Raw genomic sequence first — 23764 nt, 5'->3', positions numbered from 1 at the left:
GGCTGGAGGGAGAGAAAGAAAACAATTGATTTCAGGATGTGTTTATTGATCTTGACCCATGCGAGGGTCAAGGCTCTTGCCGATAGCATTAGACATCCTCGAAAAGCAAGTACAAATTCAGAATGAAAAAGAAATTACTCGGGAAAAGACCTTCTATATATATATATATATATATTATATAATGAATATATATATTCATTATTTTACTTGTTTAGATCGTTCCTACCGTGTTTCCCCGAAAATAATATATACCGGTCTTACATTAATTTTTTGCTCTAAAAGATGCAAAATCTTATTTTCGGGTTATGTCCTATTTTTCCGATGCACAAAAATCTATAGTAATTATCTGTAAACGTCTATAAATTTTGTCTTGAATTTCTTGCGACTTCATTTACCGAGAGCCATTGGCCTTAATCTCTTATGTCCAGCAAGAGAGCTCTCCTAAACTGAGCATTTCTTGTCTATAGGGCCTGCTCCAAGCGCATTGGCAATACAGCGGTCACTGATTTGATCCCTGGGTAAACCCTATGCGTTAAGACGACCCTGTTTTTTTCAATAGATTATTTAATATACCTACAATACCACGAATCTCGAAATAGGCAGTCATTCTTGAGTGAATCCTTACTGTGGAGAAGTCTATCTCTCGTCTAATGCACCCATTTGAGTATTCACAGTTATTTGATTAATATTGCCATTTGTTTCAAGTATAAATTTAATAAACAGATGGTAAAAACAAAGTAATAAATTTAATATAATTATTTTAACTGAAATTCAATGTATTTGTCGAATGTAGTAATAGACGTAAAATTTTGTCGTCTGGCTGACGATTTCGACTAGGGCTTATTTTCGGAGAAACACGGTAGTTTCACATTGCGTCGCTCCAGTGTTTTATAAAGTATAACGTACTAGCCATAATACCCGGTAATGCTCGGGTCTGCTTCAATTACTGAGAGGAGTGAAAAAGTGACAAACCATCATAAAGGAACGAACTGTTATACTTAATACTGGCAGGATTAAAGGCGTGATAGACCATTGTAAAGACATATGCATGCCTGAAACGCATTGTTAGGAAACCACGGCAACCGAAGTAAACATTCCGAAAGTGGCTGTTACGGCTCAGGAACCATTGTTGCCCGACGGTTTTTCACCCATTTCTGGCATATTTTCCCAGCTCTGATCAATTTTTAAAGTAAGCTACGGTTCAATCCCGGTCCTGTTTGGTATATATGCAAAATTTGGCGACGATCGGTCTCAAATTGTAGATTTTTATAAATAACAAACATACATACTTTCACATTTATATATAACACATACACAGTGTCCCACAATCGGCTGAAGGTTTTCAAAATGGGATAGCCAGAAAATTCTGGCAGATATTAAAGTAATTCTTGCGGAATATAAATGTGTAAAGTCAGGAATTTCAGCTCCGTCATTCATGTTTCAAGGGATTGTATAGTTATTAAAATAAAAAAAATTAACTTTCTAGATGGACACCTCGTTCCCAAAAACCCAATTATAAAGTTGTTACCCTGACTTTCTGATGCCAACAAAAAAATCTCCACCTTTATAAGTGCAATATTCGCAGAGATATCTGAGTTCAAAAATCGGAGAAAAGTTGGAATAAGCATTGTCTGTTAGTTTTGTTGTTCTTCTAGAACTTTCCTCCAATTTTTGAATTCAAATGTCTCTGCGAATATTGCACTTACAAACGTGGAATTTTTTTTTGTTGTTGTTGGCATCAGGAAAGACAGGGCAACAACTTTCTAATTTTGTTTTTGGGTACAGGGTGTCCATATAAAAAGTTAATTTTTTTTTTTATTTTAATAATTATGCAACATGAATGACGTGGCTGAAATTCCTGACTTTGCACATTTATATTCCGCAAAAATGACTTTAATGTCTGTCACTGTTTTCTTGCTATCTCATTTCGAAAACTGTCAATCGATTGTGGGACACTTTGTACATATATGTCAAGCAAAATCTCTAAAATACCATTAAGAGTGTAGCCACGTACACTGCTCAAAACAATTAGGGGAGCACATGGTTTTAACAAAATTACGCAAAGATGTATACCGATAAGTAACATAAAATGAATCATCCATAATTTAAAGCCTAGCAGGAAACGGAAGAAGAAAACTTCATATGCAAATCAAAGTTCATGACGTCAAAAACCAGAAAAAGGAGATAAGGGCAGAAATCGGGATGTTGCAGAAACGTCTGTTTTACTGCCGTAACTGTGAAATTCAATTGCGCAGTATTTTTTTTTTGAGACAAGGTGACTTGAGGACGTCTCAACAACGTGATTTACCGGAATCCATTTCATGGCGTGTTATAGGCACACTGGAATCCGGGCATACACAACGTAGTGTCGCGGACGCTGTTGGAGTCGCCAGAAGTGTTGTTGCAAGGCTGTGGAATCGATTCCAAGAAACAGGAAATGTTAGACGTCGACCAGGGCAAGGTCGGCCACGCGCCACTACAGCAACTGATGACGGGTATGTACGGTTAACAGCCCGTCGAAACAGAACAGAGAATGCTACGCAGCTGCAAAGACGGTTGCTCTTGGCAACAGGACGAAGGGTGTCCAGCCAAACAGTACGTAATCGGCTTCACGAGGGAGGGCTCTATGCACGTAGGCCAATGGTCTGCATTCCGTTGACCCCACGCCACCGTGCGGCCCGAAGAAGATGGGCTGCTGAACATCGAGATTGGGAGCAACATGATTGGAGCCAAGTGCTGTTTACAGACGAGTCCCGATTCAGTCTGGAGTGTGACACCCGACGTGTTCTGGTATGGAGGGACAGGGGCACTCGAAATAACCCCGCATTCGTTCGTGAAAGGTCACAATACAGACGAGCTGGTTGGATGGTATAGGGTGGAATCATCATAGGCGGACGTACGGACCTGCATATCATTCGGAATGGCACTTTGACGGCGCGAAGGTATGCAGACGAGATACTGCGACCTCATGTCATCCCTTAAGCTGGAGCCATTGGAGATTCCTTTGTTTTCCAGGATGATAATGCCCGACCGCATAGAGCTCGTCTGGTGGAGAACATGCTTGAAGCTGAAACAATACAGCGTATGGAATGGCCAGCGTGCTCTCCTGACCTGAATCGCGACCAAGGCCGCCTGTTACTGTCCGAGACTTACAGATTGCACTTCTTGAGGAGTGGAACAGTATTCCCCAAAATCTGATCGATAACCTCATCGCATCAATGGCAAACGGGTGTGCAGCAGTCTTAGCTGTTCGAGGAGACCATACGCCCTATTAAAACTCATGCATCATGTCTAAACAGTACTTTTTTTTATCGTTTACATGTAACCAAATTGTTGCCCTAAATCATCTTTTCATGTTTTTTCCATATTTTCAAAGAATTAAAGCTTAATTCCAAATTTTTTTACGTCTTTTTTCTGTATTGCGCATTGATACGCGTGTACTATCCATTGTATGCCAATACGTGGCTGTCTCGCACGGTTTTCTTCACTTTTTTACTTGCTCCCCTAATTGTTTTGAGCAGTGTATATCAAGCGAGAGAACTCACAAAATATTAGATTATAAATTAACACATTATCAAAGCCTATACAGGGTGCATAGCTAACTCCTCGAACCGCAAATTATTTTCGAACCGTTGATCCTAGAGGCATACTTCCAATTAGAAAAATTATTCAAATAATGTGTGGACCTCAGATACGTCATTCATATTGCAAGGGTTTGTATAGTTATTAAAATAAAAAAAATTACTTTTTATTCCAACACCTTGTGCTTAAAAATCCAATTAGAAAGTTGTTGCCCTGTCTCTCCTGATGCCAACAAATGAAATTCTACGTTTTTAAGTGTAATATTCACTGAGATATTTGAATTTGAATAATACAGAAAAATTGGGGAAAAACAGCATATAAACTAGCAGAAAAATTATCCCCCCCCCCTCATTTTATGCTGTTTCCCTCCCCCAATTTTCTTCATTTTTTGAATTCAAAAATATCTCAGCGAATATTTCACTTAGAAACATGGAATTTCTTTTGTTTTCCTGGAAATTGAATTTTTGTGCTTGCGCGCGCGCGCGCGCGCGCGCGTGTGTGTGTGTGTGTGTGTGTGTGTGTGTGTAAACCCATACTTTCCCGTTTTTAAATTGAACAACTACAAAAAAAGGAAGAACCAAGTAAATTTCATAATGTAAAGTGATAAGCCATATTTAGATTGCACAAAAAAATAAATCTCATTATCCACATGTTTCAGTTAACTCATGTGCAATGCAAATTTCCATACTTTTTTTCGTGTAAATTTTTTCTCATAGAAACAGTTACGTTTTTAACCAAAAGACATGGACTGGATACCATAATAATTTATTTTTCACCAAACGTTTTAGGAAAAAATGTTTTTTGAGTAAATTTTCATCGCAATCGTCTCAAATAAAAAGAAGTTTGTTTTGCTTTGACACATAACAATGAAAAACACGTTCGTGTCTGAAAAGAAAGAGGTCTTCACGCAAGAATAATATAAGAAAACAAGAAAGATCTAGTCATATGGCCATTAACCATAGTTTTACATGTCGGTCAGTGACAAGTTTCGTTACTTCACAAACTTGCTCGAAGAAAAATAAATAACTTGATGCCACATGAAGCAAATAAAAGATCTCGTGTGACCTGTTGATTTTTATTTTTAGTTCATTTTTTGTTGCTGTCACGAGAGCAACTATTGTTTGATTCAGGCGAGGAAATTATCACGTCCGTTTGATCATAATAAATGAATCGTGAAGTGCCAACGTGTCCTTCTTAATTAGACATTTTATATAAGTTCAGTAGGTTGTAAAGCTTCATTGCGTCTTGCAAACCATTTGATTCTAATTAGCCGAGATAACAAAAACATACATATCAACTAGATTTCTTAAACTTAACTGACAATGAGTCTTAAGGAAAACTCAAGTGTTCCTCTGTATAAACATACGCATTAAACCTTAAATGCATAATTTTTTTTGAGCTGATAACTTTTTCATAGTTACTCACACGTTTAGAAAGACGGAAAAACCATTTAAAAAAAATCTGTTTCGAATTGTAACTGCTACTGCTTATACAAGGTCTTAAAGATGACGTACAGAGCCTCAAAAAGTCGCATATAAAATAAATGCATGTATATATATATACATACATATATATATATATATATATATATATTTTTTTTTTTTTTTTTTTTTTTTTTTTTGGTGATTCAAACTACGGTAAGAAAAAATTCGGGTTGCAAACGTCAAGATAAAAAAAAATAAATGCAACCGAACATTTTAACAAATTACTGAAATCACAGCCACACACACACACGTTCTCTGCAACAAACAAAGAGTTGTCGGTAATTGAGATACCTACCAGCAAATTATTTATATATATATATATAATATGAAATAAAAAGAATATGATCTCACCTCATGTGCAATAGCAATTTTGGATTTTTATTTTCAAACTGGCTGCAGTAATGAACGTTTAAAGAACCCTTTGCACATATGGCAAAGCTCTATGCATTTAAGGGTTAAAAAAAAAAATCTCGACAGGTTTTTTTTCATTTATCATACATTTTTTAATGTTATTCTGTTTTAAAGTTCATGGAATTTTTTCTGGCAGTAATCGGGTGCATTAAAAAATGGTTTCTAAAATAGCCTAGCTGATTTTGTGTCCTCCTCGTAAACTTTCATATCAGGAAATAAAACGTTAAATAAAAAAAAACGATTATTTTCGCAAATTATAATGGTCGAAAGTGAGAAAGTATCTCAAAAAAGAAAAAAAGAGAAAGACTGACGTTAGAAATCCAAATAACTTGCTGAATTCCTTTTCGATTGGAACTTGAGACATCTTCTGTCGATCAGACTTTGATAATAATGGTTCGTAATAATCATAATGAGGAAGACCTGTTGACCAACACTGATATGAATTGTTCCGGTACGAAACTAGATTAAAAATAATATTCGGTGCGTGGTTCGGAAGGCTATGATTCGTTCATAGTGTTGCTCGAAGCCGTTTTCGAACGAAGCGGATATTATTAAAAGATATCCAGAGGCAGATTTTGGGTCTTCTATTATGTAGGTTATGCGTTTTAACTGGCGTTAGAGTAAAAGTAGCAAAACTGAGAGTGATAAGAACATACCGTAATGAAGGTTGTTTGCAATGTTCTTTTGATTTCACGAACTAAAAAGAAAAGATTGTAAATATAAACACAATATTTAAAAAAAACACGGTTTTTAGAGATTTCCCTCACTGGCTGAAAATATGGCGTCTATGCTGGTTATAGCGATAAGAAAAATGGGTTTCATTCGACGTTAGTTCACGAAAGCTCAAAATGGTGGGTACTACAAAAATTCACAAAACTCGTGAGACAAAAAAAAAATTTGTTTTATTTTTCTTATTTTTTAATATTATTTTTCATCAGTCAAATTTGTGCTTGAAACCAGAAACTCTCTTTTCAGTTGCTGCTGCTCTACATATTCGGCCGCAAACCTGTCGCAACTATGGAGGCCAAATAGGAACATGTATGTTTGTGTGGGAGTGCATCAAAACTGAAGGAAAACATTTGGGTACATGTGTCGATGGATTTCTTTTCGGCAGTTGTTGTGCCCACAATGAAACTTCGAATATCGTCGGAGGTTCTGTAGTAGATCGCTACACTTCTACAAGTGAAGCTAGTAGTATATCAGCTCATCAGGCATCAGGGGCATTAATAACTTCGTCTACACCAGTAACTACAGCTCGACAATCAACCAAAGTAACGAGTGCACCGACACGATGGCCACCCGTGACTCAATTATTAACACGATTAACAACCAAACCAGAAGTATTTTCAACAAAGACAGGTGTCCGAACATCGACCGCACCGAACGAAGAAACGGGTAAAATAGCGTATCATCAATAATAAATTTTGAAATAACACATTATTTTATTCTTCATATAATTAAAATACACTGAGGTAAGTGAAACCAATGTTTTTATTAGTTCCAGTTCAACCTAGCACCTACGTAAGAAATATCAACGAAACTTTTTGAAAATATGGCAGCAAGTTTTTGTTTGGAATCGCTCTCTTTTAAGTCTTGTGCTTTAGCCTCGTATAGCTCACATTGTCCCCTTTTCAAGGTTAATTTCATGTTTTAGTGGGGCGCTGGTTTTACTTGCCCCCTCAAGGAGGGAATTGTAACCTGAGGCTCATTATGCTTTAAAAATATCATGATGATTCATGAATAAAAGAAGTTTAAGAGGTCTCATACCTTTTAACACGGTGAACAAAAATATGCTCTAGTAGAAATATCATCGAACGTACTATTGAATTATTTCAAATTTTTTTAAGAAATTTCATTTACATTTGTAATTGTATATGCTGGTATAAAGTTCTACATATATCTCTAATACTTAATTTTTTGAAAATTTTCAAAAAAATGCATTAAATGCAAAAAAATTGCATGACATCAATGTAATTGAATAAAAACTGATTAAAGATAAAATAAAATTGTGAGGTCATGAAATGAAGCAAAAGATTGAGATTTCATTGACTCAACTTATTTAAAAAAATTTTAATTTCAAAATTTGTTATGTAAAATTTTATATGTGTAAATATATGTAGATATGTAAACCTATACTGGCATACGATATGATATACAATCAAAACTTTCACTGTTGGGCCATTGAAAACAAGTAGATATGGTAACGATTCCTTTTTCCGAATTTCGCTTCACGACGAGTCTAAACTTCGGTTAGTTGCCCAATGAGCATCTTTACTGACGCTTTATTTGTGAATTTGACAAAACCCCAGTCACCAACCTTTGCTTCTGAAAATTTTTTTGACATTATGTCTATAGTTTCGTTCTTCCTCTATTTTGAGACACTCATCTTTTAAGTCTATAGAAGCAGCTAGCGCTGACTCAGAAGCTTTATATCTTTCTTCACATTTGTACCACAGTTGATAAAACCAATGCAAATAGGTATGGGGGTCAATGTAAATGTTTTCTTTCACTTGCTTCAGCACAGGGTAAACGTGGAGAAAAAGTGTGTAACCCTCTTAATTTCTACTTTATCTACATAGATGTCATAGTTATATTGAAATGACAGATAAAATAAAATAAGAAAGGAAGAAACTTTTATCAAAAAATCGATATTTCGATATTAGGTCAACTCGCACGTTCAGAAATAGTCGAAATGTTAAACATGTTGTAAGGGCACAACATGTAGCGACATTACCACAAACCTTAACTTCTGTATATGAAGTTTCCTTGTAACCTTGTATGAGCAGCTATCGTAACAGTTACATTTTTACCGCAAAAGACCGTTCCCATAACCTAACTGAATTTAGCAAACAATGTGTAGTTCCACTTACCCCCAATTCCCACTTACCTCAGTTTACCTTAATTAGCGCAGTCATTTTCTATTATAGTCCGTCTCAAAAGTTTAAGCATGAAAGGAATATAACAAATACGAAGGGAAATTAATAGCAAATACACTCTCCATATTTCTGCCAGTTAGGAATCTCAATATCATGTCTACTACAGTTTATAAAGCCAATGCAAATAGATACGGGGTTAGTATAAATGAATTGAGTTCCACTTGCCGCAGCACAGGGTAAACGTGGAGAGAAAGTGTAACCTTCTTAATTTTTTTTTTAACCTTAAGAGATGTCATAATTATGTTGAACACATGAAAACTGTCACAACTAATAATTTAATCGTGATTTTTGATGTGAAATAAAAAATTGGACATTTGAATCTGTCGCAAAAGTTTAAGCACAACACAATAAAAATCTGTTGTAACACATACAATCCCAAAATTAAGTGCCAATGATATTTTATTGTCCCTGTATCACTTTGAAAAAACGTGTTCCCATTGACAGATTCATATTTTGAAGGATTTCTGGCTTCAAAGAATGCCAGCATCTTCGATAGCAATACGAAGTCCTTCTAGAAGATTTTATTGCTCTTCATGCTTATAAACCTCACGGATAAGAATGCCACAAAGATTCTTCAACAGACCCGTGTTTAATGGCTAGTTTGAAAATAGCAAAATTTATTGTGAGAGCTACTGTTTTGTGCATGTTGAAGTAGGAATGGAAGCATAATCACATGCTGAAACTCTCATCCCAAGAGGTTCAAAAAATGGTAGCAAATGTTGCTTGAGTGTTTCCTGATTCTTCTTCGAGTCTTATCTTCCCTCAAGAATTGACTATTCAAACCAAATTCTCTTCAAATCATCAGTAATTTGCCACCTTTTCATAATCCGAAGATAGCCCTTGGCTCTTTCTTAGTCATGCCAATGAGTGTTCCAGCATCGTGGTCATCGGAATTTCACTTTTTGCCTTTCTGATTATAACCTTTCAGCCATTTGTTTCCATAAGAAATGCACTTCCTGGCTGCACTTCAATCTCATCTCTTGTGATGTTGTTTTAGACATGGTATGCACACCATTTCTTTTGCAGTTTAACGAAGTTGCGGTCTCTTATGCATCTATGTGCAGTATCTCTTGATATATTTAGATACAGATTATATTTTTTCACATTTTTCACTTGGTACAAAAATATGTTTTCAGATGACATCATTCTCTAGACCATCCTGTCTGTCCAAATACATATTGCACAAGTGGCCTTCCAGTTCTCTTTTATTCCTCAGAAACGTTCTTTTTTGGCAAGAACTTGATATATACCACGATTTCATCAGTTAAGAACATTAGAAATTTGTCCAACAGTCTTATCTTCCGATTTGCACTTGAAGATTGTATAAATCCCCTCCTATGTGAACTGTAATGACTTTAGCATGTTGATTCAAAATGCTAAACTAAACTTTCCCTTTGCTTTATACCACTTTGAAAACACGTCATTTCAGCCGACACAATACGTCTTCTTTAAAATTTGCATAAAGTGTTTAAACTTTTGAGACAAAGACTTCCCACCAAAATTTAAAAGTATATCTTATTTTAAGTATTTACCAATGTCGAGTTCGATAAAATATATTTAATGTATTTTATTTGGATTGCACTTCAATTATATAACTATGAATATTATTTTGAAATGTGTGTTTTTAAAATGGGATAAAACTTTTGAAACGTATTGTATTATTATTATTGTTAACAATATGAATTTTTTTCTGAACCATTTCTATTCAAATACATTTGAAGCTTTTGTAAGCGTCGATATTTCTTTGTATAGTTGTAAACTAATGAAACACGTACGTTTCCAAACAGCATGTAGCGGAAATCATAATAAGCTTCGCTAATTGCACGCCTTTGCTATATATATATATACACACAGGATACTATTAATAAAGTAAAGTTTAAAATAAGGTAAGAATATAAGTGGAGTTATTTATAGGCGCCCACATAAATAAAGAAAAACAAAAATATAAGAACTATACATTGACCATTTCTCATGCTTTTACTTGTTCACATCATCGTCATCATTTTACGACCGCTTTTGGTCAGAATCATCTTTCACTTCTCGACATTTTAAATGACCATTGCGATGCATCTCGCATTTTTAAATTCATCAAAGCCATTGGTTTATACGACAAATTATAGTTTTTACAATCTGTCATTGCTTTGCGTTTCATGCATACTTTTACCTTTTGACATGACAAGAACAAGTCTTTTATTAATTTTATATGGACATTTGTTTTGGTGCAGCTTGACCTAGAGGGTTCTTGCGCCAAAAAACTCAAAATTTTTGTGCATTGCAATGCTTGTCAAGTAAAGAGAAACCGAAATCATTCTTACCGCCATCTAGTGTAAGTTATCATAACTGTTGATCAGCTCCGAAACGAAACTATATATAGTTACCATTACCATATGTGTGTGTGTGTGTGTGAACATTAATTCGAAGCCCCGCGTTAACGCACATTTCCTATATGTAGTGTTCACTATATATAGGAGAAGAATATATATATATACTCACTATATACCTAGGTTACACCTAGGTTAACAAACGCCTAGGCTTACGAATTTTTCGACTAACGAAGATTTTTTTCCCGAGGTTTCTCTGCCTTGGCTAGCGAATACGGACTCGGCTAACGAATATTTTAGTTGATAGGGACCCACGCACTAACATAAAACAGCCGCATCGTGCGGTAAATTTTCGTGACAACCAAAATGAATTGTCACGAAAGAGTGTAAAGTAATAACATGTTGGTACTTCATCTTAAAAAACAACATAAATGAGGGTAAAATGCGTGTTACTCTCATTATGCTGTTTTTCCCCACCTTTTCTACATTTTTTAAATTCAAATATCTCAGAGAATATTGCACTCGGAAGCGGGTTTTTTTCCCCTTTGCCTCAGTAGAGACAGGGCAACAACTTTCGAATTGGGTTTTAAGCACAGGGTGTCCGTATAAAAAGTAATTTTTTTCTATTTTAATATTTATACAACCCCTTACAATATGAATGACGTATCTGAGGTGCACATGTTATTTAAATACTTTTTCTAATTGAATCAACGGTACTCCAGTAAAATGGGCTGCGAGATGTTGCATATGCATCCTGTATGTCAATTCCGTTCATAGTAATTGCATAACCAATATACAGTCGAATCCCTTTATAACGAACTCCAAGAGACCGAAGGAATCACTTCGTTATAACAAAATTTCATTATAAAAAAATTTCCGATTTTTAACATGCGCAAAAAAAAATTCGTTATAAAAGAATTCGATTCTAAGGAAAAAATAGTTATTTACGTTCTAGATAATAAAAATAATGAAGTTGAATTTTAAAAATAACACAAAGCAACTCAACTCAATTAAGCATTGAAGTTTTTTGCACAAGTTTTACTTAATTAACATTTTAGAGACAAATAAGTCGTAATTTTTTTTTTATTTTTGCACAAGTATTGTGGAAAAGCCGAAGAAACAACAAATCCGTATAAAGTATACGCATGGTCAAACAAATGGTCCGGAAGGTTCTCTTGATCTGATAAATATCGTTTTAGAGTTCCAAACCTGCTAAGGCTTCAGATGCAGTAGGTACCAAAGCATACTGTAGTGAAAGCTCTTCTTCGTCACTGCTGTCCGCAAGCGATTGTTCATTGTTTTCTTGTATCATACGAACGATATCGTTGTCTGTTGGCAATTCCGAAATAAAGACGTCATCGTCACAGAAAAGAAATCGTATAGCGTCCATTCGGAACAGACGTTTCTTTTGCGATGTGTTCCCACTTTGTGGAACGGTTCAGTGTTTCACGGAATTCTGCTGCGATTAAATTTGCTTTCTTCCACCCAGGACTCACTATTTCTTTATTATCAAGCTAGTGGATACATCTCAGCAGTTTCGTACGGTATTTTCCTTTCACCACCTTAATTATGCATCGGCCAAATGGTTGCAAAACAGACGAGCAGTTAGGAGGTATGTATTCGATGTGAATGCACTCTAATTTTGAAAATTCAATGTGGGCCGTGCAATTGGCGATAAGAAGCAGGATATCTTTCTATTTTTTCGCTTCATTTTTCCATAGAACTTTACTAGCCCCTCATTTAAAATTCTTGTAGTCATCCAAACCCTTCGACTTGATTTGTAATTAAAAGGCAGTGATTTCACGTTCTTCAGGCATCATGGATTCACAAATTTTCCGAATCAATATAACTTTTCTTCTTTTCGGTTCCGTTCATATGGCAGCAAAACAAAGCAGTTAAGGGTCACTTGGAGTTTTTGCCACCAAATGTACTTGCCTTTTTTTAATGTCAAAGTTTTGTTAGGTAACAGTTGGAAAAAGATTCCGGCTTCGTCTGCGTTAAATACATCGGAAGGATCATATGACTTTATCACTTTCGCTATTTCACCAGCTTTCCATTCATTCACATTTCCATATCAACTGAATTTGCTTCCCTGCAAATCTGTTTTGCTACCACACTATACCGTTCTTTGAAACGATTCAGCCAACCGACACTTGCTTGAAAGTTTTCGCATCCAAAAGCACTTGCGAATTCCAAAACCTTTTCTCCTATGACTGGACCGGTAACTGGCGCATTTCGGGAACGAATGTCCTGAAACCAGGTAAACACAGCTGCATCCACATCTTGTAAATTCGAAAGTTAGATCTTTTTCCTAGGAGATCCAATAACTACTGTTTGAATTTTCAGTATTTCAATTTCGTCCGATTTTTTCAAAAACGTTGAAAAAGTAGATGGAGTTGACTCTATTGACTCTTTTGTTTTTCGGAAACTCGTTTTCGAGTTCGTTATAACGGATTTTTCATTTCGTTATACCGGAATTGCACAATACATTGTTGCTATGTAAATTGATTTGAAGGATTGGAAAAGTTTTCGTTACAACGAGATTTTTGCTATAACGGTATGCGTTATAACGGGATCCGACTGTATAAGTACAACACTTCATCTTCAGGAAGTTTCGATGATTTCAAACTATTTTAAAACCTCTTATCAAAAATTAGTACGTTTACTGAAAGTAAATAAAATCAATTTTTTTTATGTACGAGTTCTCTAAATTTCGAAAATAAAATGCTATTATTAATTAGCATATTGTTATTCTGAGTTTCGATACAGTAATGCAAAATTTATTTCAGTACTTTAGTTTTTAAGAAAAACTTTAACTAAATTTATAATTTATTTCGATAAATTTATTAATGGTGCATAATGTACTCTTGAAATTTATTTAAAATAATTATTTCTCAGGATACTTTAGCACCAAGCCTGTTACATGGAGTTTCAGTGTTGATCGCCCAACTGCCACATCTAGTACTTTATCAACGACTACGACATCGACTCGTTACTCTTCCAGGCCTCCTTCAGTATCCAATAGGCCGTATTTCCCACCAAGACCAACTTGGGAGCCGTATGCAACTACGATTCTTCAAGCAACATCAACTAATACTAGTAAACCGACGACGGATTTTTCTGCTCTCACTGCAGAGCGCAATAAGTTGACGACAGAAACGCCTAATGTACACGAACCTGTATTGCTACCAAGCACGCCAAAGCCATTTACAACTCAAAAATCTACCACTCACTTTAGTTTGTTTGATTTTCTAAATCGCAATTACACAGTATTCTTTCCTACAACTAGACGGACAACAACTTTGTCAATCATGCCATCTATTCCGACGTCATCTCCGTTGTCAACAGTAACCACGAGTTCAGTAACATCAAGTAGATTCCCAACTAGGCCTACATGGAAGCCAATCGTAGTGACAGCAAATCCTTCTCGGCCTTTCCCAAGCTCACCAACTCCAGCAATCATGTCGACCGGAACCCCGAAAACAAAGAATCGTAAGATATTTACACATATTTTATACTCTCTATTGCAATAAGATTTTTTTTCTAAATTTGGCAGCTTCATTGATGTGAGCTGATCAAGTATCGACTTGATCATCAATTTTGTGCGGAGAGAAAACTTTCTTCAAAATACAGTCGACACTCGTTATAGCGATCATTCCATTACAACGACCGGTAGGATAAGTCCCAAATGTTTTCATAGAACGACTACCATATATGTTTTACTTTTGATATAACGACCCTCCCAATATAACGTCATTTTCAGCCGGGATGGAGGGGGTCGTTATATCGAGCGCCGACAGTACTACTGTTTTTCAATTTGTAAAACTTACTGTAATCACTTCAAGAAACCGTTATTTTCAATTGCGGGAAGAGTTCTTAACCTGTTGTGTTACACACGGACACTTTCTCAAATAGTATTCAGTATATAATATGAAAATAACAAGTTGATTGTATCCTTAACAATCTCATGGATCTCTGAAATATTTCCAATGGCCCCCAAGAAGTGCGTGAATTCTTAATTTACGGTGTGCTAGAATACTGGAAAATATTAGAATTTGAACTTGCAATTGCGAATTTCACAAAAATTTACACGTTAATTTATAATTAACCACACATCGTAGATAGAAATTTCAATCAATACTTAATGATACATTGAAATTAAATTTTCAGAAAAAAAATGCGGTGTACAAAATCCTCATCCTCAGCAAAAAGTTGTTGGTGGAAAGAACTCTGCTTTCGGATCTTGGCCTTGGCAAGTATGTTGAATCTTTTTTTGATTTATTCAGTGAAATTTCACGAAGGTGATAGTTATCACAATTTTCAGCTATATTGATATGAATTAAAATGTAATCGAAATAAACTTTATAATATATATATATATATGTATATTATAAAGTTTATTTCGATTACACGAAAAAGAATTATTTTAAGAAAAAGGAAAAAAAATTGAATTTTATGAGAGTGAAATAGAGAACCTGTGTAGTGGGTCTTCATCAGGGGGAACCCCATGCATGGTGAGCAGCACACTAGCGTTTTTATCATTCAAAAGATACTTTTCCCTCTTCATTTTTTATCTTCATTCCTCTTGTATTTTTATCCTACTATATACAGGGTGATCAGCGAATAAGCCCTTATTTCAAAATTAAATATCTCTACAACAAAGATCAATAGAATTAAGCGGTAAACGGTACGTTTATTAGCAAAACTGTAAGAATGTTGTACAGAAATTTCGAAAATTTAGTTTTTTTTTTTAATTTTTTAAAATTAAAAAAAAAACAACAAAACTGGAGATTTTGGGGTTCAGAAAATCCTCATTTGCGTGAAGAGAAACCACTGCATTCGCCTAAAGTTACTGCATGGGCTGCGGTATGCGCCAGAGGCATTATCGGTCCCTTCATCGTGCGAGAAACGATTACTACTGAACGTTACGTTACAATTTTGGAACAATTTGTCAGCACACATGGCGCATACCGCAGCCCATGCAGTAACTTTAGGCGAATGCAGTGGTTTCTCTTCACACAAATGAGGATTTTCGGAACCCCAAAATCTCCAGTTTTATTGTTTTTTTTTTTAAATTTTCGAAATTTCTGTACAACATTCTTACAGTTTTGCTAATACCGTTTACCACATAATTCTATTTATCTTTGTTGTAGAGATATTTAATTTTGAAATAAGAGCTTATTCGCTGATCACCCTGTATATATACGGGGTGATTATAAAAAAACTATCCCGACATATGGGCCCCTAACTATCATACCATTCACAGAAACTGAATGAAATTTTGGCATAAGGTATTTTGAGGTATGCGCTCAAGAATGATATGGAAAACAACAGTGTCACTCTAACAGTTACGGTTACAGTGAGAAAATTTCGAAAATATCAAATGGCAACACCAAGTTTTTTGTATTGGAATGCGATCTCCATACTGAAAAACACTAAATAGCGTTGGAATGGCACCTGTAGCACGAAAATCCCCGGAGCTAGGCAAGGAAAAAGTAAAAAGGACTTTGCCGTGCACCAGAGCATTAATGTTCGTTTCATTCGTCACACCGTTTCTTCGGCTGAGATCCCAGCCTGATTAGTCCTCCACAAGGAAAATTTGTGAAACACAATAAAATGCTTTATTTTATGCTGCTTCTCTGTCCTTATTGGTTGTCCTCACTTTTAGCCTATCTACCGCCGGTGATTTTCATGCTACAGTTGCCGTTCGAACGCTATTTAGGGTTTTTCACAATGGAGATCACATTCCAATACAAAAAACTTGGTGTTGCCATTTGATATTTTCGAAATTTTCTCACTGTAACCGTAACTGTTAGAGTGACACTGTTGTTTTCCATATCATTCTTGAGCGCATACCTCAAAATACCTTATGCCAAAATTTCATTCAGTTTCTGTGAATGGTATGATAGTTAGGGGCCCATGTCGGGATAGTTTTTTTATAATCACCCTGTATATATGCGTATTATACAAAGTGATTCAGAAAAGATAAGAAAACTTTAAGAGGTGATAGTGCACACCAATACAAACAATTGTCATCAAAGAATGCATAGCCTAACGCGGAACACAAACGCGCTAGCGCGTTTCGAAACGGCCGCTTCGGAAATGTTAAAAACGGCATTCCTGTTGAAATTTTTCGGGAGAGAAAGAACACCATGCATGAAAATGTAACCTGGGGAAGAAGAAGAAACTGTATACAATGCAAATCTGCGCCACAGTCAATAGAAGGTGCAGATGCCAGCCCTGTGAAGTTATTCCAGCGTACAATCGTTCTAACAGTTGTAACGTACGGGATAATGACGCACTTTAGTAACACTAAAAAAGCAGACAAGCATTTCATTTACGTAGCTGCAAATGGAAGTACCACAGAAGCAGCACGAATGTACGGTGAGCGTTTTTCTCACAGGTGGTTGCCCAATCTGAAAAGATTTGCGTGCTTATATCGGCAGCTGTGCGAAACGAAATCCATCCTTGCTTCCTGGTCTGATGCAGCTCGTAGAAAGACTGCAGGTGGGGAAGACGAGATTTTGGAGATGGTGGCAGATCAGCCAACTACAAGCACACGAACTGTGAGCCGTAGCCTTGGTGTGCCACAATTCACAACATGGCGGTTGATAAAGGGTGAGAGGTTGCACCCATACCATTTTCAACGAGTCTAAGCATTGAATGAAGATGATTATGCTCGCGCGCAGACTTCGCCCGCTAGCTCCTGCAACATGCTCAGATTTTGCGACAACTGTTCTGTTCTCCGATGAGTGCACTTTCGCGCGAGATGAATTTAATACCCACAATAATCATGTCTGGGCGTCTGTAAATCCACATGAGCATCAGCGACGCTTCTCCATCAATGTTTCAGCAGGAATCATCGGTGACCACCTAATAGGACTGTATCTTCTGCTGGAACGCCTTGACGAGGGCAAATACCAGACGTTTCTGCAAGAGGTGCTGCCAGACTTGCTGGAGGATGTTCCAACTGCCCTCTGGCGGGGTATGTTGTTCCAGAACGATGGAGCTCCAGCCCATTTTGGGCGAGAGGTACTATCTGGACGTCACTTTTACAAGCCGATGGATCGGGCGAGGTAGTCCTGTAGCTTGGCCACCACAATCACCTGATCTGTCGTGTCTTGATTTCTTTTTGTGGGGACAGCTGAAGAGTCTGGCTGCTGGGGAAGTTCGCGATATGCCTGGAATATTCCAGAGCGTTTGCCAATCCCTCCTTCGCCGCTGTTCTTCTTGCACCACCGTTGGCAGTCGCTCTTTTGAGCAATTATTGTAACTTATTCATTAAAATTGCTTTTTTAACGTATACGTTATTCTTGTGTTTTCTCCCCGTGTCCTTGGTTTTTCTATGTTGCGCCCTGTAGCACGTTTGCATTTCATTTTAGACCATGCATTCCTTAACGAAATTTTTTGTTTTTGTGTGTACTACCACCTCTTAAAGTTTTTCCCATCTTTTCTGAATCACCGTCTATAAAACTGTGTACTAGTCGTTCAATTTTACGAACCTCCACAAACTAACACGTTTTACGATTTAGTCATCTAGTCCGAAACAATTTCATTTCTTAGAACGTCTTTCTCACTTAACGACCGTTTGATATTAAAATCTAATTGTTCAAGTTCGCGTAAAAGCGAGCATCGACCATATTTCGCATTTTAATGTGTATATTGAACATTGTTCTCCAACTAACCAAAATAAATCTTTGAGTTTATAATATCATTTGCATGACTGTTTTTAGTGGCATATATCTTCTTTTTTTTTGTTTTCATAGGCATCTGTTCGTAGGACGTCGTTTTTTGGTTTCTCAAGTACCCATCGATGTGGTGGTGCACTCATCACTCGCAACTGGATAGCCACCGCTGGCCATTGTGTCGATGAGTTAGTGCCACGTTTTTTGTTTTTTTTCTTCGATACTGACAAAAATAAGTCTCAAGTAATTAGAAAACAAAATCTTTTTTTTTTTCATTTTTAGCTTGCTGTTATCGCAGATCAAAATCCGAGTCGGAGAGTATGATTTTGCCAGTGTTCAAGAGCCTCACGGTTATGTGGAGCGAGGAGTAAAAAAAAAAGTTGTTCATCCCAGATATAACTTTTTCACATATGAAAATGACCTGGCACTTGTACAATTAGAGGAATCTATAGATGAAAGCAAATATCCACACATTGGACCTATTTGTTTACCACCATCGGAAGAAGACTTGGTGGGAAAGAATGCTACTGTTACGGGCTGGGGAAGACTCAGTGAAGGTTTGCAATATTTTATGATTCGATAGTATTATTATCTAGAAAAATAACCAGATGTCTGACTAAGACGACATCCCGATGAGACTGACCGAATTTTGATGAATGTAATTATTAACCCATTTGCATTCGGCAACGGAATATTCAGGGAATTCGTGAGAGTCCCTTTTCACCGAGCGTGAAACAATCCGCGTATAAAGTATGCAAAAACACGTTTCCTTATCGATGCGTGGTGATGTGGCAACAAGTACCGAAGTTAGTGGGGGATGCAAATGGGTTAATATATATGAGTTCTTAGGAGAACGAATAAATAAGTTAAATCAAAGCTGGGTAAGCCATAATCGTCCAAATTGTATTCCAAAGTAAGTACGTGGCCCTGAGTACAACAAATTTCAAATGGAATCACTAATATTAGTAAGTATAAGTTTGTTGCACTTTTTAACATAGATACTCACAATCCTAAATTTGGGTTTACCCCAGGTAAGTGTAAATTCTCTAATTTTTAACAAATTTATGAATAAGTACTGAAATATTATTCTAATTAAGTGGTTATATAAACTGCTTGCTTGAAACATTGATATCTTTAACTTCTCGAACGTCGAAATATTCAATTCAATAAGAATTTTAACTACGAGGTTAATAGGTCCAAAAATTATATAAATGACTATAAAAGGAATATAAGTTCATAATATTTTATTTTCTTTCTGATTAAAATACATGATATTAAAATACACACACACGCACACAAGGGAAAACCTTATTTCAACTTCTCAGTACATGTTACCTTTTTTAACTGGATATATTTTTCATATGATAAATATGTTACAGGAGGTGTTTTACCATCGATACTTCAAGAAGTGCAAGTTCCCATCATAAGCAATGAAAAATGTAAAAACATGTTTCTTGCGGCAGGAAGACACGAATACATTCCTGACATTTTCATGTGCGCGGGTTTCGAAGAAGGTGGACGTGACTCTTGTCAGGTGAGGATTCAGCATCATATGTAGATATGAGACTTAATCAATTTTATTATAATCAATCGTGTGGTGTCACATCTGGCGATTTATATTGCATCCGATAACAACAATTAAAATATTATTGTAAAATACTGCATGTAATAATGTTTCAATTTTTTTCAAGGGTGACTCTGGTGGTCCTCTGCAAATACAAGGTGATGATGGTCACTGGTTTCTCGCTGGAATCATCTCATGGGGCATTGGATGCGCAGAACCAAATATGCCCGGTGTGTGTACTAGAATTTCTAAGTTCAAGGACTGGGTTCTACAAAACATTACATGAAGCAGTATTAATCCCGAAACAAAAAAGTCAAGAGAGTGAAGTCTGGGCATCTTCAAATCGACGGAAAACGTAGCTAAGGTGTGATACAGTATCTGTGGCATACGATGCTTCATTGACAAGGTTCCATTGTTTTTAAACAACGATGGAATAACTCTTTGAATAGTCAAAATTTATGCTATGAAGCAGTACACAAGCACATCGAGACTTTAGTGGTGCAGCTGATATTAGTCGTAACTTTTAAACTGCGTTCCTAGATTGCCGTGGTTGTGCATGTGAATGAACGGTGCCAAAGTGAAGGTCAGCGATTTTTGTTTTGTGAATATTTAAAAAAAACTATGAGAAAAATAGTACGAGGGACAATTTTTAAAGATATGTTTTATCCATTCATTTTATTGTGCAATTTTGTGTACTTATTGTGATTTTCAAAACTTCAAAATGTGGAATTAAAACAAGGCAGCCATTGTGTTCAGTTTAGTTATTGTTTCAAAGATGAAAAATAATCCCACACACACAACATGATTTTCTATGCTTGATACGCTATAATACTCTTGCATAAAACTAGATTTATTTGAATCCAACGGCAACAAAACTAGACCATTTAATCGATTCATATGGTTCATCAAAGTAATTATAAATCAATTTTGTTCCCATTTTTTCCATTTAAAATTGCTTGGACAGGCATCACAAGTGGAGTTCCTCAAGGAAGTGTCCTTCGCTCCATATTTTTTTCACTTTTTATCGATAAACTCGATCAGGGTATCGATGGGATTACTAGCAAATTCGCAGGTGACTTGAATCTAATGGGACAGTGAATCAAATGCTCCAGACCAACTTAAACAGGATTGGAGCATGACGTTTAGCATTATGCATGGTTTTAGCAAGTGCCCTGGTCTCTCATTTTTGTTCAAACAATCCACGTTTTCCTTACGAGTTGATTGAATGGTGTTACTATCCCGGATGCAACTAGGGTCACCGATTTGAGAATTCTCATTGACGAACGGTTTAGGTTTTCTGAACATTGTTCAGCGGTGGTCAAAAAATCGAATAGAATGCTCGGTATCGAAAAATGCTCTTCGCGTTCTCCTAAAGTCATTCTTCCGCTTTTCCGAGGCTTACTTCGTCCTGAACTGGAGTATGCCGTAAGGTTTTGGAGACCGTACCTACAGAGAGACATAGACTTGGTTGAAGGGGTGCAGAAAAGAGCTATGCATGTCTTTGTTGGCACACAAGACTTGAGTTATGCAAACACCAAACATGGTCCCCGCTCTGTCCCTTGTGGGATATAAGCAGGCTACCTTGCGGCTGGGCCATGCTGGAAAAAAGAAAAATCTTCGCTAGCCACCGAGACCACGGGCCGAACTCCGACCCACGCAAAGGACTACAAACATTAACACCAAACATGGCCAGCTCTGAAGCAGATTACCTAGTGGCTGGGCCATGCTGGAAAAACTCTCTTGATGGAAAAACTCCCTGCCCGTAAGCCCGCCGGGGCCCCATCTACTCCGACTCGCGGCAATCACACCCCCAAAGTCCCTGGAAACCCCCGTCGCCGCCAAGGAGGCGACGGGGGTTTCCAGGGACTTTGGGGATCGCCCGCAAGAGACCAACGAAAACATCCCGAGCCATCCGCCTTCATCACCGCACTCTGTCCCCAACCATCAGCCGATCTGCAACCCCAACTCCTCTCATCTTGTCCTTTGTTTTTTCATAGGCCCGAATCTGAAAATAGAACCTGAAAAGAAAAACAGGATACATGTACAAATTCAGGTCCAATGAACTATAAATGTGTAAGTGGGAATTATCGATATTGATCAATTGCTGGTATTAATAATATCACAAGACTGAAGGAGCTGGGGGGACTTTCCATTGTCAGTTACAGACATATTTAGATGTGGATATTATAGTCCTAATGATGAGATCAAATCCGGAGAAATTTCAGAGTTCACTTGAATATATATAGTTCAGTTGTGAAATAGTGGATTCACCGGCGGTATACATTCGAACACATGAATATATTGATGAATAACAATAATTATGGTGGAAACAGCTATTTTCCGGATATTATGCTGAGGTGAACTCGGAAAGAAAAGTCATCACGTCTCCGCCGGAACTCGAACCCAAGCCCTCTTACATACCGGGCAAGCATGAGGCCTGGATTCGAGTCCCGGCGGAGACGTGATGACTTTTCTTTCCTAGTTCACCTTAGCATAATATCCGGAAAATAACTGTTTCCTTGATATTGAGGAAAAAGCCATCTATCTCACTCCAATAATTATGGTGTTTCGTATAGCAGTTGAGAAAGTATGATATAAAATTTGATTAAAAGAGCAGGTGTCCGGGTACAACGTCAGAGTTTTTGTAACAGATGGGCTCTGGGAATGATCTTGACAAAAAGCGATACCACGAAACGTAAGATATATAGAGTACGTACATGATACGATATAAACATTGTATAGTATATAAGGGGCCGTTCAAGTATTACGTAAGCAAATTTTTAGCCATTATTGACTCCCTCCCCCTCCCCCCCCCGTCAGCAAAAGTCAGCAAAAAGCTGACCCCCTCCCTGTCAGCAAAATTCTGTCATCAGCTCTGCCCCTCTGAATCCTAACTCATATTTTCATAGAGGGAGGTTGATGACGTAAGCATTATCCAAACCCCCCTCCCCCTTGTCATCAAAAGTCAGCAAATCGGAAACCCCCCCCCCCATCGATGATGACGTAATACTTGAACGGCCCCTAACATATGCGTAGTAAATATACATGAATGAGATAAAATTTAATTATGCGTATATAGGACAACATCCACAAACTATGCATGTTTCAATAATGAAAATTCAGTCAACAATTGCACTCAGCCCATCAAAGCAGAGTAGCAAAATTCAAACAAGATATTATTAAACATTGAATCTGAAGTACATGCTTTGGATAAAATATATATATATATATATGTATCATATATGAACATGGAAAGAATACATATTGGCATCACTGACAATGATAAATTTCATCAAAATATCACTATATATTTTATAGCATATGGGGTTAGGAAAAACGTCGCAACGCAATTAAGGTACATAGTCTGAGTCCGAATCAGATTCCAAGGGATCTTCTCTGTCCTGATATGCCATTGGTCTCGGGAAGATTCTAACTCTTAATTGTTTCCATAAAGTTAATAAGACTTTTAATCTTATTATAACTACCAGGATTTTGGAAGACCTTCAACTTCCAAGACTGTGTATCAGCAACAGGGATTTGTAAGTGGAAGTCTTTGGTCAACGGGCAGGCTGTAGCGTAGTAGATGACCGTGCCCTCCCTGCCACATTTGCATTTCTCAGTCTGTCGATGAAATCTCACCAGATATGTCGGGAAAGGACCATGTTCGGAAAAGAATATAACCATTTCCCTGGTCCATTTCCTATATTTGTATCTAGCTGTGAGGAGGAGGGCATATATTTTCCTGCCAACTTTGTGTTCTGTCTGCCATCGATTTTGCTAC

General features: G+C 36.9%; 1 protein-coding gene across 1 annotated transcript in view; it reads left to right on the top strand.

Annotated features, from left to right (window-relative positions):
- The window catches only part of LOC149080251 (uncharacterized), a 34669-nt gene extending 13937 nt beyond the window's left edge, over positions 1-20732 (top strand). Inside the window, exons 3-9 of the mRNA XM_089239340.1 lie at positions 6453-6872; positions 13633-14226; positions 14905-14990; positions 18501-18607; positions 18702-18976; positions 19799-19953; positions 20111-20732. Coding sequence (XP_089095466.1) covers positions 6453-6872; positions 13633-14226; positions 14905-14990; positions 18501-18607; positions 18702-18976; positions 19799-19953; positions 20111-20269 — 1796 coding nt within the window. The 3' untranslated portion in view covers positions 20270-20732. The remainder of the gene's footprint in view (positions 1-6452; positions 6873-13632; positions 14227-14904; positions 14991-18500; positions 18608-18701; positions 18977-19798; positions 19954-20110) is intronic.
- The last annotated feature ends 3032 nt before the right edge of the window (positions 20733-23764 follow it).

The sequence above is a fragment of the Pholcus phalangioides genome, unplaced genomic scaffold (genome assembly GCF_987345545.1).
Source record: "Pholcus phalangioides strain wild (caught in Gottingen) unplaced genomic scaffold, Ppha-v1.0 ptg000011l_1, whole genome shotgun sequence".
In the NCBI taxonomy this organism is placed as follows: domain Eukaryota; kingdom Metazoa; phylum Arthropoda; class Arachnida; order Araneae; family Pholcidae; genus Pholcus; species Pholcus phalangioides.
Note: the sequence above shows the minus strand (reverse complement) of the source record. Positions and strands in the feature narration are given on the sequence as shown.